The sequence below is a fragment of the Barbatula barbatula genome, assembly GCF_947034865.1.
Source record: "Barbatula barbatula genome assembly, chromosome: 25".
NCBI classification, from domain to species: Eukaryota; Metazoa; Chordata; class Actinopteri; order Cypriniformes; family Nemacheilidae; genus Barbatula; species Barbatula barbatula.
The window spans coordinates 3,745,621-3,761,377 of NC_136788.1; the positions used below are offsets into that span (position 1 = coordinate 3,745,621).

Genomic DNA, 15,757 nt, shown 5'->3' on the forward strand with positions numbered 1-15,757 from the left:
ACACGGTATTAAAGGGGAAGTTTGTAGCATTTTTGCAGTAAAATATTCATTGAGAGAAGTACATTTTTATAGTTGTCTTGCAAGTGAGAAAAAAACGACTAGTAGCTTGTCTATGACTGAGAGCATTTTAATGGGGGCTTCTATTCACCCCTGATCAATTTACTCCATTTACAAGTATTTGGTGGTTGGATTATTGACACGCAAAAGCCTTAACCTTGAATACGTATATGATGACCCAACATATTTCCAATATATGTCTATAACAATATGGTCGTTTCAAAGCCAAATAAAAAGTGTGTGAGAATTAAATGTCAAAGCCCTAAAACAGACAATTAATCGTCGTTGTTACAATGATTTATTAGACAATAAAAAAAGAATCGTGACAGCCATACCTGCAATGAGAGGGATGCAGGAACGGAGATGAGAGGCTGTTATAGAATTACGCTTTCTCCAGACATTGCATCTCCCTAATAACACAGTGTCTCTGGTTTACTGCTGGTGAAACCACACAGGGTGTCCTCAACCAAAGATTTACAGCACGTAGTCGAATCAGAATTGTCACGTCTTCCATATAATCGACTGATAGTTGAATCGCGCGTGCATGTGTGTGTTCGCAAGACACCAGGGGCCATTTCAAGGAGCTTCAACCGACTCTAGCTTAAACCTTGAACTCGGAGTTGGTTTACTTAGAAATGAGAAACTTTGAGTTCAATTGACTCTGGGTAGGTTTACACTGAGTTAAGCGCGTTCACCACGACTATAAAAAGCCATCATCAATGGAGCTCCGATATTACGATTCACCATGGCAACGGCACCAAAAAAAGCAGCATGGCGGCAGAAAGCACTTGAGAGTGAGAGACTCTACAGTGGATTTACTGATGTGCTGAAAATGACTTAATAATAATGTTACCAATACACAAATAAATGAATCATTAAATGAACAAAACAATAATAGACAAATCTGATGTTCTCAGTCAGGATCGGTGCTCTAGTTATGCCGATGAGACATCATGGTGTATAGGACACCTGTATGGAGTCAGACTCTGGCGTAAAGTTAGACTACAAATAAAAACAGAGACTATAAAGGTTGCAAGCAGAAGTGGGTGATGGGTAAATAAAGGGGGCGAGGAGGGAGAGGGTGACACAGGGACAAACCTGTCTTCCTCCACCTCCATCTCCTCCTCCTCTCTCCTGTCATCCAGCAGCTGCTGGAGTCTTCAGCAGTCAGAGGTCAAAGGTCAGGGAAAAGAAACATTGAAACGAAACAAAGAAGAAATGATAGTGACATTAATAAAGAAGAGTTGGGTGGGGTGAGACACATCAGACCAATAATAATTTGTCTGCTTTAGTTTTTGTGTTGAGGTAACCTGTAGATAAATGCGTGGATGAAAGCTCAATGGCCTCTGCCTCTTGGAATTTCAATTGAAAATTGTGATTACAATGCAATTTAAAATGATGCTCCTGTAGATGCAATGATTTGTTTTCAATTCCTGATATGAATATTTATATATTTTTTGTGGCCACAGGGAATAATGGGAAATAAAGTATTTTATAATATGAACCAGCAACATGAAGAATGCATCTCTGGCTCTCCTAAGTAGTAGGCCAAGTCCAGACAGTTATACAGATTTGGACATCATGTCCCCAATTCAGAAAAAGAAACGCCATTGTTTTAACCTGCGGTCTCTGAGGTTTTTCTGTTTGAATGATGAATCCCGCCGCCTGCTCACACTGGTTCAGAACACATGTACTAGCTGGCTTTTGGCTCTTGTCTTTGCAATGTGTTCAAGTGCAACTTTGTTACCCCCGGTACAGTGGCGCCCCTAGTGGCAATTTTATTTATGGGGTGGCCAAATGGGGCCAGTATAAATGTTAGGGTGGCACAATACAAAATTGTACTTTACAAAGATCTAATAGTATACAACAGCTTTGGCACTGCCATTAATACTGATACCATAAAGTTATTACTATTTAATTGCCAAATAGAAAACTACAAGATTCAACTGCAATTATCCTCACGTTTATTTGGAGAACAAATTCAGTTAAAAAAAAAAAAAGAGTACACAAGAAAAACCCAGACATACATATGTCTGCCAATATTAATTCTTGTTTTCGCACAAGTTCTATCACATTCCCCTTTTCTTTGTAAACTCTCATCAGTTCATATTTCATGGTTTTTACAGTTAACGAATCCCCAGATGTCAGAGCAGCGCTGCTTTGTGTTTAAAAATAAAAGTACTAAATAATAATACAAAAAGTTTCCAAGAAAAAAATCTTTGTAAAGTTACAATGCTACCCGTCGCAGGCTAGCAGATGGTTCCTCTTTGTTCTGTTCACAAATGTGACGAAATAATGCAAAGACGAAAGCCACCAAATAAGAATTTCCGGAAAAAGACGACCCACAGGGACAATTACAAACCATTATTACAAGATTTCCTTGATGATTCCAACAAGGGTTGTGACACAGTTTTAAACACTGTTCTTTTCTGTACATGCTCAAAAATTGGTTTAAGTTAATGTTTACTGAAAATAATTTACGGATTGCCACTTTAAGGTGCAGCTTTTAGCAAAGAACTGTGGTTGTTTTCACTATATGCTTTAGCATAGTGCTCGAGTTAGCAGAGGTGGCGATGAGGTTAGCCTGTGAATGTATTTAAAATAACGTAATGTGAACTTACTGTACTTTATACTGTACAATACTGTATTTGTGGTAGCTGCAGTTCCCAAAGCACTGCGGGTAGCACGAACCGCCGTAAATACAAGTGCTTTTAAGCGCCAGGTGCTGCAGACACACGTGTTTGTTGAAACCTGTCAAACACGCTGTTTATGAATGGCCAGGCCGGTCATTGTAGTTCACAGCACGGCACGCACATACTTTGTGCAGTTATGAGCGCGCTCTATACAGTAATGAAAACAGGTCACACCACAACTAAATGTGCGCACACACAAATACTCCCAAATATATTTTGAGGTTGCACAGGTTAAATTTAAGGAGCATATGCGACTAACATGGTAGCAATTCGAGCCCAGCACTACATCATGCCATTTGCGTGAGGACCAATCGGATCCCCTGCCACAAGATCTTGTTCCACCCCTACAAATAACACATTATACATCTTTATTACATTTTAACTGTGTTTTGTCAATGACTATGTTTGTTCAATAATAAAATAATAATAATATTATTATTAATAAAAAATATAATTCCGGTTGGGGAGGCCCAAGGGTGGCCAGTGTTTTTTAGGGGTGACAAGCGGGCGAAACAGTCAAATTTCTTTGGTGTGGGTTTGGTGTGTACTGGTCATTACTAATTGCGGAGGCATTTATGTTAGCTCATCTTGAAAATACAGGCTGTGTTCAAAATAGTCCTTATACCCTAGGCCTGAAGGGGCGGGATTTCATGGTGGGATGGAGTTCCACCTCAAAATGTAGAGAATTTCGATCTTCAGCTTTTTGCATCGGTGGTTTAAAAAATGTAAAGTATTTCCTCCCAGTGAATCTCGGCCATTTCCACCACTGCTTTATACCCTAAACCAGCGTTCACATGGCCAGCGACTGTGTCACTGTGTGTGGCTAGTCTTTTGCTATGAGGTCGTTAGAAGGTGTTCCTAACATTCCTAAAGCTTGCTTTACTCCCAGTGGTAGTCGTTCGCGAAAGTCGCCCATCATTTGCCTAAAATGTTACAATTCTCAACTTTATTGCATTACTAGACTTCGCTCTACTTCCTGTTGTCAACGGTCACTGTCGCTCACGTCGAGCTTCTGTTGAAAAGAATAAGATCGTGTCGCTGCCACTGCTAGTTAATGTTGAATGTGAATGGGGCGTAACAGTGCACTAATCGAGGGCACAGCCATTTTTATTGGTGTCCAAATTCAAAGGGAATCGGGTGCACTGATTCAATCCCTTGATGCGTCACAATAACAAATGAGATAGAATTTCCACTTCTCTGCAGAAGACGCTTGCACAGTGACAGTGATGCTTTAGTGGTTTTGATGTTTTCCCACAAAAAAGCCGGACCTAAACAACTACATTGTAAAAGGGCTGCAAATCAATAAAAAAAGAAACATTATTTATAACATACTAAAACATATAATATGGTAACAGCCCCTCGAGATCCTGCCCCACTGAGTTTGCACCCATCATTACCTCTTCTTTTTCTTCCTCTCCTTTCTCTTCAGTTTCTCCAGATCTTTCTTGGCCAGATCGATGATGTCGTTGGTCTCCTGGCTCGGGTCAGCTCCCAACAGGGCTGAAGAGAACGTTCCAGGACCTCCATAGAACGGAGGGCGTGTGGACGCTCGCGTCAGGTTCCTCCTCAGGTTCTCATTCACTGATTCGCTCTCGAGTAGTTTTGCTCTGAAGCGCACACACACAAAACCACAGCATCAGTCATATTTATGACTGTTAATATCCATTTACATTAACATTAAATCACATGATTCACATTACCTTAAATCTTCAATCTCCTTAATGTAATTCTGAATCATATTTCCAATCTCCTCACTACCTTCACCTGAAACACAACCACCATCTGCATGTAAGTGGCAATGGCCAGATGTCATTTGACATAAAAGGAGGGGGGCGACACTGATGTGCAGAGTACCTGCTTTGGAGAGCACCTGATTGGCCTGGTCGCTGAGCAGCTGCGTGAGTCGAGCTCCCTGCGCGTCAATGGTTTCCTGCATGGCCTTCACACGCATGCGCAGATTATTGTTCTCTATCTGAAGCATTGAGCTCTCGTGAAACATGTCGTTGATGCTTTCCAGCCCATCCTCTCCAACCATACGCTTCCCCTAAGAGAAAAAGAGAGATTTAAACTATTGACGTAAAAGTCCCAGTGAAATAAAAAATTACAATTCCTATTTGTTCATGAAATATTGCAGCGTTTATTCATGTGCCCTAAAATCTGAAAATGCACTTTCGCCCACTAGTGACTATCCATCTAAAATCACATAAATTAGACGACTTGGGCGGGGCATCTGTTAGCTCCTCCCCTTGTACAACTGCTGTTTTTTTACCATCACATCACAGTAAATCAAAAAAGCCACAATTTTTTCTCGTTCTAAATTTCTTTCACTGGGAAATGCGCCACAATACGGAAAACGACCGCTTCACAGGGACTTTAAGCTGTTTTATCAGCTGAGCAAATACAGCCAAACCATCACATCAAGTATGTATCATTTCAAGTTAACCATTTAAATAAAAAAATTAACCCATATTTGATTTATTATAACAACAAAATGTTCTGATCTTATAAATAAGATTAAAAAAAAATTTCATTTTATATATATATTTTTATACCATTTAATACAAACACACACTACAAAAAAGATATTAAGATATTTTTTAAAAATATAAATAAATGTAAATCATATTTAAATATTCTAAACACCAGTTATCCCCTTGTTAGGCTAGGATTCCCTCTGAGGTTTTTTTCTCCTCCAATGGAGTTTTGGGTTCCTCGCCACCGTTTGCATTCTGTTTTGCACTGTTTGCCTGGCCGGGGGGCTGCTAGAATTTGATAGTCTTATTTAATTAACACTGCATATAGGAATTTATTGTGTGTCTGATATTTGAACTGTGTTTTGACTTCCATAACCTTTTATGTTTTACTTTTAGTCAATGTTTTCTTGTACAGCTGCTTTGTAACAATGAAAATTGTAAAAAGCGCTATATAAATAAAGCTGACTAAACACACTGTTCACACAGAGAACGCCCCACATGTGTTTACCTTGAGGATACATTACACGCATGTGAGAACTGAAGCTGCACAACTAGATTATTAATCTACATAAAGAATTTAGTTATTTGTGGATTTTGATGGATGGATATTATCTCACCGTTCTGTACTCCATAAGCTCCATTTGCAACCTGGCGATCTCCGTCCTCAGCGCACTGATCTGCTGGCTGGATTTGTCTTGGTTCACCATCACCCTGTTCTTGATGTTACGTGCTCGGTTGGCGTACTTCAGCGTATTCAGGGTCTCCATGAAGTCCTGATCTGACGGGCTGATGCAGGCGATCATCATTGTGCGGCTGACACACCAAATATAAAAAAGAAACTTGATTCAATCCCACTGAAGTTTTCTAAATGTTCTGAACAAGCAAGTATTTTTTGCCGAGGCAAAACTCTGCAGAATAGTGGTAACAACACCAAACAGGTGTCATGGGCTAAATTGTGCAATATTAGATTCTAAAGCTACATCGGAGGGTTAAGGCTTTGGAACGACACAATGGAGCGTGAACAGTGAATTGTCATTTAAGTAAGCATATAGCACACAGACCTGTTTCCACCCAGTGAATCTTGAAGAAGGCGAGAGAGTTTGGAGTCTCGATAAGGCACATGAGTCGACCGTTTGCTTCTGTCTCCCAAAGCACTGATCACGTTCCCCAATGCCAGCTACATTAAAGCATGTAAATAAAAAAAAACAAGGAAAGAGAAAAATATCACATGTATTTAAACGGTTTTGGTCACATGACCTATAAATTGTTATGTAGGAGTCGAAATGTCTGTTTGGATTCTGACCAGTCCACAGTTAATGGAGATGCCTTCTTTGGCTCTGTCCCCTGTAGCTCCCGTTCTCTTGAGTCTCTCTGACCCGGCCAGATCCACGAAGTGAAACTTGGCTGTGAGCGTTTCAAACTCCTCCATCTCGGATGAGTTGTTGACCAGTCGATTGTCTGTCTCATTGTCCTGCTCCGGAGGCTGACAAAAAGATGCAGGGCAGTAAATAAAAACGGTGACATTAATACAGCCAGGGGTGGGCGTATATTCATTTGCATTACAGCCATTGAGGTCTAAATTCTGCTAGAAACAGAACACCTTTTTATTTAGCAGCAAAACAACCCACACCGAGGCCCGTTGTACAATAAGACACAATGTTTTATTGCTTTACAGGGTAAATGGATTAAAGCACTGCTCAACCTTGATGACTCGCCCCAAAATGACATGAATCTAGACTTAAGATGCATCTTTTTAATCTTGCATACAATACACATAATATATATATATTCTGAAGATCTAGGCTGCACTAGTTAGATCAACCGGAACCAGGAACACTTCCAATAACAACTGATGCATTTGTTTGTTTGTTTATTAATTAATATTGCACAATTTAATACAACTGGCGTTGCCCAAAGTGCTTCACAATCACAACAAGAAAACACAGAACAATAAAATAAATTGTCAGGGTTCTGCCACTGGGTGTCAGGTTTTTCTAGTCTTAGGGCAGGATCTTGACAGTACCACGTCTTTTGTGTGGAGAGAAACACATTATTGTCGTTCGCGACATAATGTGCGTTCTCTTCGGTCTAGTCTTTGGCCCCGCCCCTCTCGTTCTCTCATTAGCTTCCCTTTAGTGTTTCAGTCCCCACACCTGCCTTGATAATTATCCTTGTTAGCCTGTATCCTGTGTTGTCGTTTTGCCCCATTGCGGGAAGTCTTTTGTTCTCGTTTGTATTTTAGTTTCGTTACTGTTTTACCCCATCGTGGGCTTTATTTTATTATTAAATTCTTCTGTGTATGCACTGCTGCCTGCGTTTGGGTTCTTTCCTTACAATACCCTGACATAAATAAACATATCACATAAAAAACACATAGACAAACCCAGGTAAGATGTTTTAGCATAGCTTTGAACATGGATAAGGTTTTGGCAGATCTTATCGATTGAGGGAGGTCATTCCACAGTTTAGGACCTGCTCGAGAAAATGCTCTATCATCCCTATGTATATTTTATATTTAGTCCTGGTAGCACAAAGCAACCGTTTATTTTCAGATCTCAAGGATCTAGAAGGGGTGTAAATTGCCACCAGGCTGGATAAACACACCGGAGCTAAGTTGCCCAAGGCCTTAAAAACTAGAACGAGGATCTTATAAGTAATTCTACATTTTACTGGCAGCCACTTTAGTGAAATTAATAGTGGGGTCACAGATTCATATTTCTTTTAACTGCAGCATTTTGGATTTTCTGTAAACGCATCATAGCTCCTGCATCAACACCATAAAAAGGGGAATTACAATAATCCATTCTAGAAAAGACCAAAACCATTCAAAGAGGTTGTATTCAAACACTGCAGCACGTCATGTTTTTGTTGCATCAAAGAGTGCAGAACAGTACTCTACTCTCAGGCAGTCTTGTTTCATTGTTCCAAGGTTACCAGAGCGGCAGGACCCAGTCCATACCCAGACCTGACAAAAACTGAGATGATAGAGCCACTATTAGATTATTAATTATAATCTTAAATCTAAATGTTTTTATTTTGCCTTGTTGTGCAAGCACTGTAGAGCTTGTGCAGAGGCTGCAGTTTTTGCCAGGGGGGAACTGGAATCCCCTGGTTAGGCCTGGTCTCCCTCTGAGGGTTTTTTTCTCCTCCAATGGAGTTTTGGGTTCCTCGCCACCGTTTGCATACTGTTTTGCACTTTTTTACCTGGCCGGGGGGGCTGCAGGAATTTTTAAGTTTTATTTTTTTCATTAACACGGCATATAGGAATTTATAGTCTGTCTGATATCTGACCTGTGTTTCTCTTCTTATCTTGGGTTTGTGGATCTAGGGGATGGCGCCTGTGCTTTTGAATCTGTGTGTCTGTGTCTGTCTTTTCACCTTTTTAGTTTTGACTTGCTTTGACTTGCATAACCTTATATGTTTTGCTTATTAATAAAGTGGACTTGACTTGAATATGCCAAAGATTCCACCCTATTAATCCCACCCTAAAGACCCCATTTTACTGATTTTACCCTAATAATGACACAAATTTAAAGCCTTAAGTCCAAAGACCCAAACCTACTTTACTCCAATGATCAAACGCTACTCCGGCCCAATGACCCACCCTAAAGACTTCAGCTTAATGATCACACTCTGAACACTACAGTTCAAAGATATAAACATAAAAGCTGATTCAACTCAAAAAAATATACACCAATGACCGAACCCTAAAGTCCCCACCCTTAAGACCCACCTCTTAAGTCTCCACCTTAATGACCCTACTCTGTCCCTGTAAACTCCAACCCAATGACCTGACCCTAAAGACTACGAACAGTAGGTATGAGTACCCATACAGTTGTATTGCATAAGTTGTATCTTCTCTCCCTATCGCAATAGTAACAATCTGTAACTGCAGGCCCACAGCGCAGCCAATCTTGACTCAGTACGGCCAATTATGACGCAGTGCAGACAATCTTGATAAGCGGGTCTTCCTATGCCTCGTCGGTTGGCGCGAGAGCGAGCTATTTCTTTATTTCGCCTCTCTTTTCTGGGGGAATTGCCCAATAAAAGAAATAAGACCCTGTCACGAAACAGGGATCCAGACTTATAAAAAACTCAGCACGAAACAAGTCGGACTACTGGGGGAGTGTAACACGCACAGAAATACTACGTAAGACGTCCAACTCGTTTTTTAAAAAGTTGATCATGTTAAGCATGAGAAGCCAGCACGTTCAACAGGTATAGAAATCCGAATGCGTGACATAGCATTAACCTTCACTTAAATGACCCAACCGTAAAGTCTCCACACTTATGAACCCCCTCTACCTCTATGACCACACACAAACACCGTTAATCATTTTAGATGGTACATACATTTTCTGCAGGGGCACAAACTCGCACTTGGCAGATGTGAATGGTGAAAATGGCGTGAGATCGAGAACTCTGTACGTTCATCTGAGTGCTGGCGGTGGTGCGGGAGAGAGCGCCCAGCTTCAGACACTGCATCATCTGCAACACATCATTTATTTGTAGAAAGATCACACTTATAAAGTGACACACATAGACAAAACATAAATCAATAATTCTCACTTCTGCCTCTGAGGAAACTGTGCGTGTAATCACTCCTACAGTGTAGATGCCACCGTTGGCGTCTTCGTGGATTTTAATGTGAGATTTCTGTTTCCTCTCCATATCCCGCGTGGTGTCGAAAAGATCCAACACCTCCTCATTATACAACTGAAGATATTGCACCAACACGAGCAATGAAAAAACAAACCAAAATCACTAATTATATTAGTTAAGAAGAAACTGGATTTCAATATAAAGCTTTTCTTCACTAAAGATGTTGATCCGGTAACACTCCTAACTGGCAACTCATAGTCAGGTGATATTTAGTTCCGTACCTCCAGAAACTGAGCACTAATCTTGAACTCTGGGACGGGTCGACCTTGATCTGTGGCTTCCTGCCGCCTCTGCTCGATGCCTTTAAAGAGATGACTGACAGCCCGCGGGATGATGCCCAGCTCCTCATCTAGAATGGTGACGTCAAAGCCTGTTCCCATCGTATATGTCTTCCCTGACCCTGTCTGAGATACAAGACAGAGATCTGATCTGTGTGTCGACATTTATTTTATTAATGCAATTAATAATGAAATCTTTGAAACACTATCATAAAGTCAAAGGGTAATTCAATCTGCAACCTTTAGAAAAAAATCGGTTATTAAGAAACTATATACAGGAGTTATGGATTGCAATTCACAACAAATGTGGCATATTACAGTTGTTGTAATGTATGAATAATCCGATTTCTTGGACTAGAAATGATTTTATCTACAGTAGAAAGTACATTATTATACTGTTATGACCCAACACTCGCTTTCAGACCGTTTGGTGCTGGTATAGTTTGATCAGTCTGTCTGAAAGAGAAGTTAGACTGTTGATATAAAGCAGGATTAACACAGTGCCAGTGAGACAGACAGACACATATCAGAGCACTGCTTTATGTGCTTGTATTGGGTGATACGTCGGCCAGGGTCAAAGCTTAAGCTCGCCAGAGAACATGATGTAAAACAAAGAAGACATCCAAAGTAAAAAATATGTGTAATTAATTGTGTATAATTAAGTCTATATGATATCTACAGTAGATATTCCTGTGGCTCAGTGGATTGAGCATGTATACACTATAGCAGGTCTGGGTATTATGTTGTTAAAGTGCATTTGATAATTGTATCACTTAAAACTCATATTTAAGCTTTAAATAGCATATGTCAAAGTTTTGTTCCGGTGACAATAATTGATTCATGCCTCAAAATGACTTGAATGCTTCATTGAGTATGTGTGGATTTATCAATATGCAAATGAGTCCCCACCTCCATTCAATCTCATGTAAAGTGAACCTTATTGTAAAGTGATACCAAGATCTTTTATATAAGGCCAAGTCTTTAAAACATACACACTCTATGCATGAAAAAGCAACACTTTGTAGTCTTTCGACATTAAAATTATGTCGTAAAACTTCTTCCAGCGGTAGAACAAATTCTTCTGCCGAGTGCCTGATAGCGACTACAACCTCACCCTGAAAGTTCTGTGCATCACCTGCCTGCAGAAGAGTGCGATATGGTTTCCAAATAACGTTTCTTACTTAAACAAATTCAAGTGTATTGCAGTGCCCACAGGGAAGCTTATACAGCGACATTATTGAGAACACTGGTAACAGACAATTGCGCTTATCAACCACATGGGGGAGCCGTTAAAGTGTTGCTTGAAGAAAAGAGGACACACACCTGTCCGTACGCAAAGATTGTTGCGTTGTAGCCCTCAAGACACCCTTCGATGAGTTTTTCAGTGCAGTTGGCGTAGATGGCATCCTGGGTTGAGTCCATGTCAAACACATAATCGAACGTGAAGGCCTTGTCCTTTCCCAGAACCACCTGCGGCTCGCAAGGGGTCACGAATGTGCAGATGTGACATCCTTCGATCTTTTCCTTCGCCAGCTGAGGACGAATCCTGACAAACACATCAAATGACTCAAATGTTAACTCACTGTTGTAAAGATCAATAAGCAGAGATTCATGTGTTGACAAAGGAAATGAGAGACTACAAAGATTTATGTTTTTATTTTTTTATAATGCAATCTGACTAGCAAGAAAATTTACATTTAAGGGATAAAGCAAGTCATACCGGAGACAAACGGTTGTATATATATTTTTTTTCTCCTGTAAGTTTACTGCTGTCATGATTGAGGAACAATCCTACTCAACTTGTCAAGACCCTTTAAAAGGGAAATCATCCCACTTGGTGGCCATATTTCAGTCATAGGAGACCAAACCCTGTCTTTTAATCTCTTACATGAGGACATCCGGTTGTTTCTGTGTGGTTAGGTGGCACTGCTGTGCTCTGGTTTGTTACTAACAAATGTGCAAAAATAATAAAGATGCTTGACTTTGACACATGCCATAAGAAATAAGACAATCTGACGTGAGTAGATGAAGACTCTCTCTGGTGCACCTGACAGCGGAGGCTGAACTCTCTGTGTGTGAGACTCTTTTGTTCAGAGCACAATTCACTGACAGCAGTACAGAGAGACTATTGTGTGTCTTTGATACTGGATCTGCCCTGAACTGCACAACAAAAAGAGAGAGAGAGAGAGAGAGAGAGAGAGAGAGAGAGATGGAGAGATGGATAGATGAATGAGTTTGCTGTTTCAAACCAGGACAACATAACATACAGTATGTAAATAATATTATCACCGTTCTGTGACATATAAAGGTTCCCATAATAACTCAAATGCTCCTCTATTCAAGGTGTTTTCGAATAGATTTGCATTGATATAGATATTCGGACAAAAAGAAATCAGCCGGAGATAAAGCATCACAAGAATGTTATGGCCATATATTATCTCCAGGACAACTGTACCATGATCATTCCAGCGTAATGCACCTGTAATACTGCTTTCGTACAAAAGACAACACAATCTAAAGGAAGAAGGGAAAACCATAGACTGTATACAGGGAGCTAGACTGCGACTGAAATGGTGGAACCTTCCAGGAACCCAAAACTTCATTGGAGGAGTAAAAAAACCTCAGAGGGAGACCAGGCCTAACCAGGGGATTCCAGTTCCCCTCTGATGAAAACTGCAGCCTCTGCACAAGCTCGACAGTGCTTGCACAACAAGGCAAAATAAAAAACAAAGTTAGATTTAAAATTCTCATTAATAATCTAATAGCGACTGAAGTTTTGTAGAGTCGCCACATCCTTCGTCCAGCATTTGTCAGGTCTGGGAATGGATTGCGCCCTGCCCGCTCCGGTAACCTTAGACTGCATCCTGCCCGCTCTGGTAACCTTGGAACAATGAGACAAGACTGGCTGAGAGTAGAGTACTGTTCTGCACTCTTTGATGCAACAAATGCATCAGTTGTTATTGGAAGTGTGAGAATGAGAAAACGACATCGTGCGCATGCGTATTAAGTGTGGGGGTGTGGTATGCGTGTGTACACCCTAACACAACGAAGAAGAAAGAAATACAACAATGGCGGATTAAATGGGTTTTTTTGTGCTGCTCAATATTTTGTTAACGCTGCTCCAGCAAAGTGTAGATTTACTACACCAGTGCTAGAACCACCAACAGAGACTTATTATTTATCTACAGCAAAATCTTAACACTCATTCACGGCGACGAAGGGTTTTTAAACGGCGCTTTTGGATCAGACCCGGGAGGACGAGTAGATGGAGGGACAACTTTGTCGATGGAGTTGTTGACGAGCTTCAATGGAAGGAAATGTCGAAAGCATCTGTCGTTTCCCTTAGTGACGAACTTCGTCCTTACATCGAGGGCGAACAGACCAACATGGGATCAGCGGTCGAAGTCCCTAAAAAGGTGGCATGCACGTTGTACTACCTACTGGTGTGGTATGCGTAATACAGCGTTTTAGTCAATTTTGCGGATCTGTGTAAACGCGAATTGTTTTGATAACGTTGTCGTGTGTGCGTGACACTTTTCAAAAACGCAATAGAAAAACATTTCAGTTTTTCATCGTGTAAACGACGTGGCCTTATATCTTTTGCGATGTCCTAACAGCTGTGAAAAACAAACATGACTCATTTGAACCGATTCATTTTGTTGAGACAACTCATATGTCAAACACTGAACTCATGAGACTCAGTGTCTGAACCCATCAAATCCGTCCCTCAAAACACCTCAGAACACAAGCGTGCTTACACCATTTAACAAGACTGTAAGTTTATTTATGACAATGTGTAGTAAAGTACATATATAATCATTTTGTCCTGGGTTACTTCTGAGTTTTGAGCTAGCTAATTCAATTTAATTTAATGTGGTGATCATAAAATGCTGTTATTTAAAAATAAGGTCTGGCAAATGAAAGCCAGTGGCAAAAATACAGGGCAACAAAGGAGGATTGTGAAGAGTGACAGGTTATATTTGTGTCAGATCCTTTCATAGACTATATAATATATATATATATATATATTATAGAATATATAATATATATATAACAAGAATGTTCAAGAGTCGGTCACAAAGTTGAAGCTACACTGGGGTTGGACTTTCCAGCAGGACAATGATCCTAAGCACAGTTCAAAATCCACCAAGGAATTCATGCAGAAGCACAAGTACAATGCTCTGGAATGGCCATCCCAGTCCCCAGACCTTCACATCATTATAAAAGTATGGATTGATTTGAAGCAATTTGTCTACGCACAGAAGCCAAAAACCTGACTGAACTGGAGGCGTTTCGTAGGAGGAATGGGCCAAAATATCACCTGCCAGACTTCAGGGTCTTGTCTGTGGCTATATGAGGCGTCTACAGGCTGTTATTACAGCAAAAGGAGGCTCTACTAAATATTTATGGAATTATTTCTTTGGGGTGCCCGAATGTATGCACATGACTATTTTTGTTTAAATGCACATGAAAATGTTTCTGTCTGACCAATAAAAAGTGTTTCACTGCTGAGATGTTTCTGTTTCCATAAGGTATAACATATGTTAAAATTAAGTTGCGGCTTCAAAAGCTCAGCAAGTGACAAACTGATGCAGTGATTTTCTAAGGGGTGCCCAAACTGCATACCACTGTATATATGTATAGTCTACAGCCCTGGTATAAAACATGGACGAAGTGTCAGTGACTTCACCCGTAGGTTTGTGAAGAGCAATTTTGAAGCCTAAACTGAGCGGAGCCTGTCATCGAAAAATGAATTGCAGTTTAAATCACTTCCGTGTTGGTTTCACGAGAAAGACTGGAAGGTTGCCGCTCGGGAAAAACCAAGGAGCCTCCCCAAAAGCCCAATATTTTGCCACAGATTAGAAAAGACAAATAATTGTGTTGTGAATTCTTTATTAAACAATTAATTGAGAACAGACTTGAGCGTTCAGATCTCTTCTATGAAAAATGACATCTACTGGCGAGTCTATACCTGCTGTGTTCATGTCCCGGGGGCAGCTTCATACTGTCTGTGTAAATCACTTCGGTGAGATGTCCAGACAGAATCCGCGTCCCCCAGCTTATCTTCTTTACTCTTTTACGATGAAAGGGTTCATACAAAATGTAAACCTCAACAATTGTGGATCATACATTATTCTGTGATAGCTTATTACAGCAATAAGCCACTTACTTGTGAAGGTCTTATTCACATACAGTCAGACATATTCGTATGCTTGTTTGTATTGTGTGTCTGAATTGTCTAAACGTCTTATAAAATCTTGCTACGGATGCGAAAAACACAGAAAATCGAACCCAGTCTGAATATTTTTTTGACGGGCGAAAGATATCGGAGGCAGTGTGTAAATGGGATTGACACAACACAAGGTCGTATTTATTTTTTTAGTGTGCGGAAATTTCGTATTTCTCAGTGTGCAATGGCCTTTACTGAATCTTACAAAAAAGAAATCAAAATGCTAAATCAAAAAAAGAGCATTAAAGGAATAGTTCACCTTAGAAATGAAAATGATGTCATAATTTGCTCAAGCTGGTTTCATACTTTGAATAATGTATTATATTTGTATTATATCAGTAAAGAAATGTTGGTAACCAACAT

The 15,757-nt window shown here is 40.2% G+C and overlaps 1 protein-coding gene across 4 annotated transcripts in view; it reads right to left on the reverse strand.

The window, feature by feature from the left end:
• kif21a (kinesin family member 21A) overlaps positions 1-15,757 on the reverse strand; it is a 41,236-nt gene that overhangs the window by 15,097 nt on the left and 10,382 nt on the right. For 3 of the 4 annotated variants that reach the window (XM_079449934.1, XM_079449935.1, XM_079449932.1), the window contains exons 2-11: positions 11,488-11,710; positions 10,108-10,290; positions 9,794-9,940; positions 9,578-9,712; positions 6,528-6,707; positions 6,286-6,401; positions 5,842-6,037; positions 4,605-4,794; positions 4,451-4,514; positions 4,148-4,357 (exon numbers count right to left, since the gene is read on the reverse strand). In XM_079449934.1, coding sequence (XP_079306060.1) covers positions 4,148-4,357; positions 4,451-4,514; positions 4,605-4,794; positions 5,842-6,037; positions 6,286-6,401; positions 6,528-6,707; positions 9,578-9,712; positions 9,794-9,940; positions 10,108-10,290; positions 11,488-11,710 — 1,644 coding nt within the window. Of the gene's footprint in view, positions 1-1,155; positions 1,216-4,147; positions 4,358-4,450; positions 4,515-4,604; positions 4,795-5,841; positions 6,038-6,285; positions 6,402-6,527; positions 6,708-9,577; positions 9,713-9,793; positions 9,941-10,107; positions 10,291-11,487; positions 11,711-15,757 lie in introns of all 4 variants that reach the window. The other variant, XM_079449933.1, reaches the window with a different exon arrangement.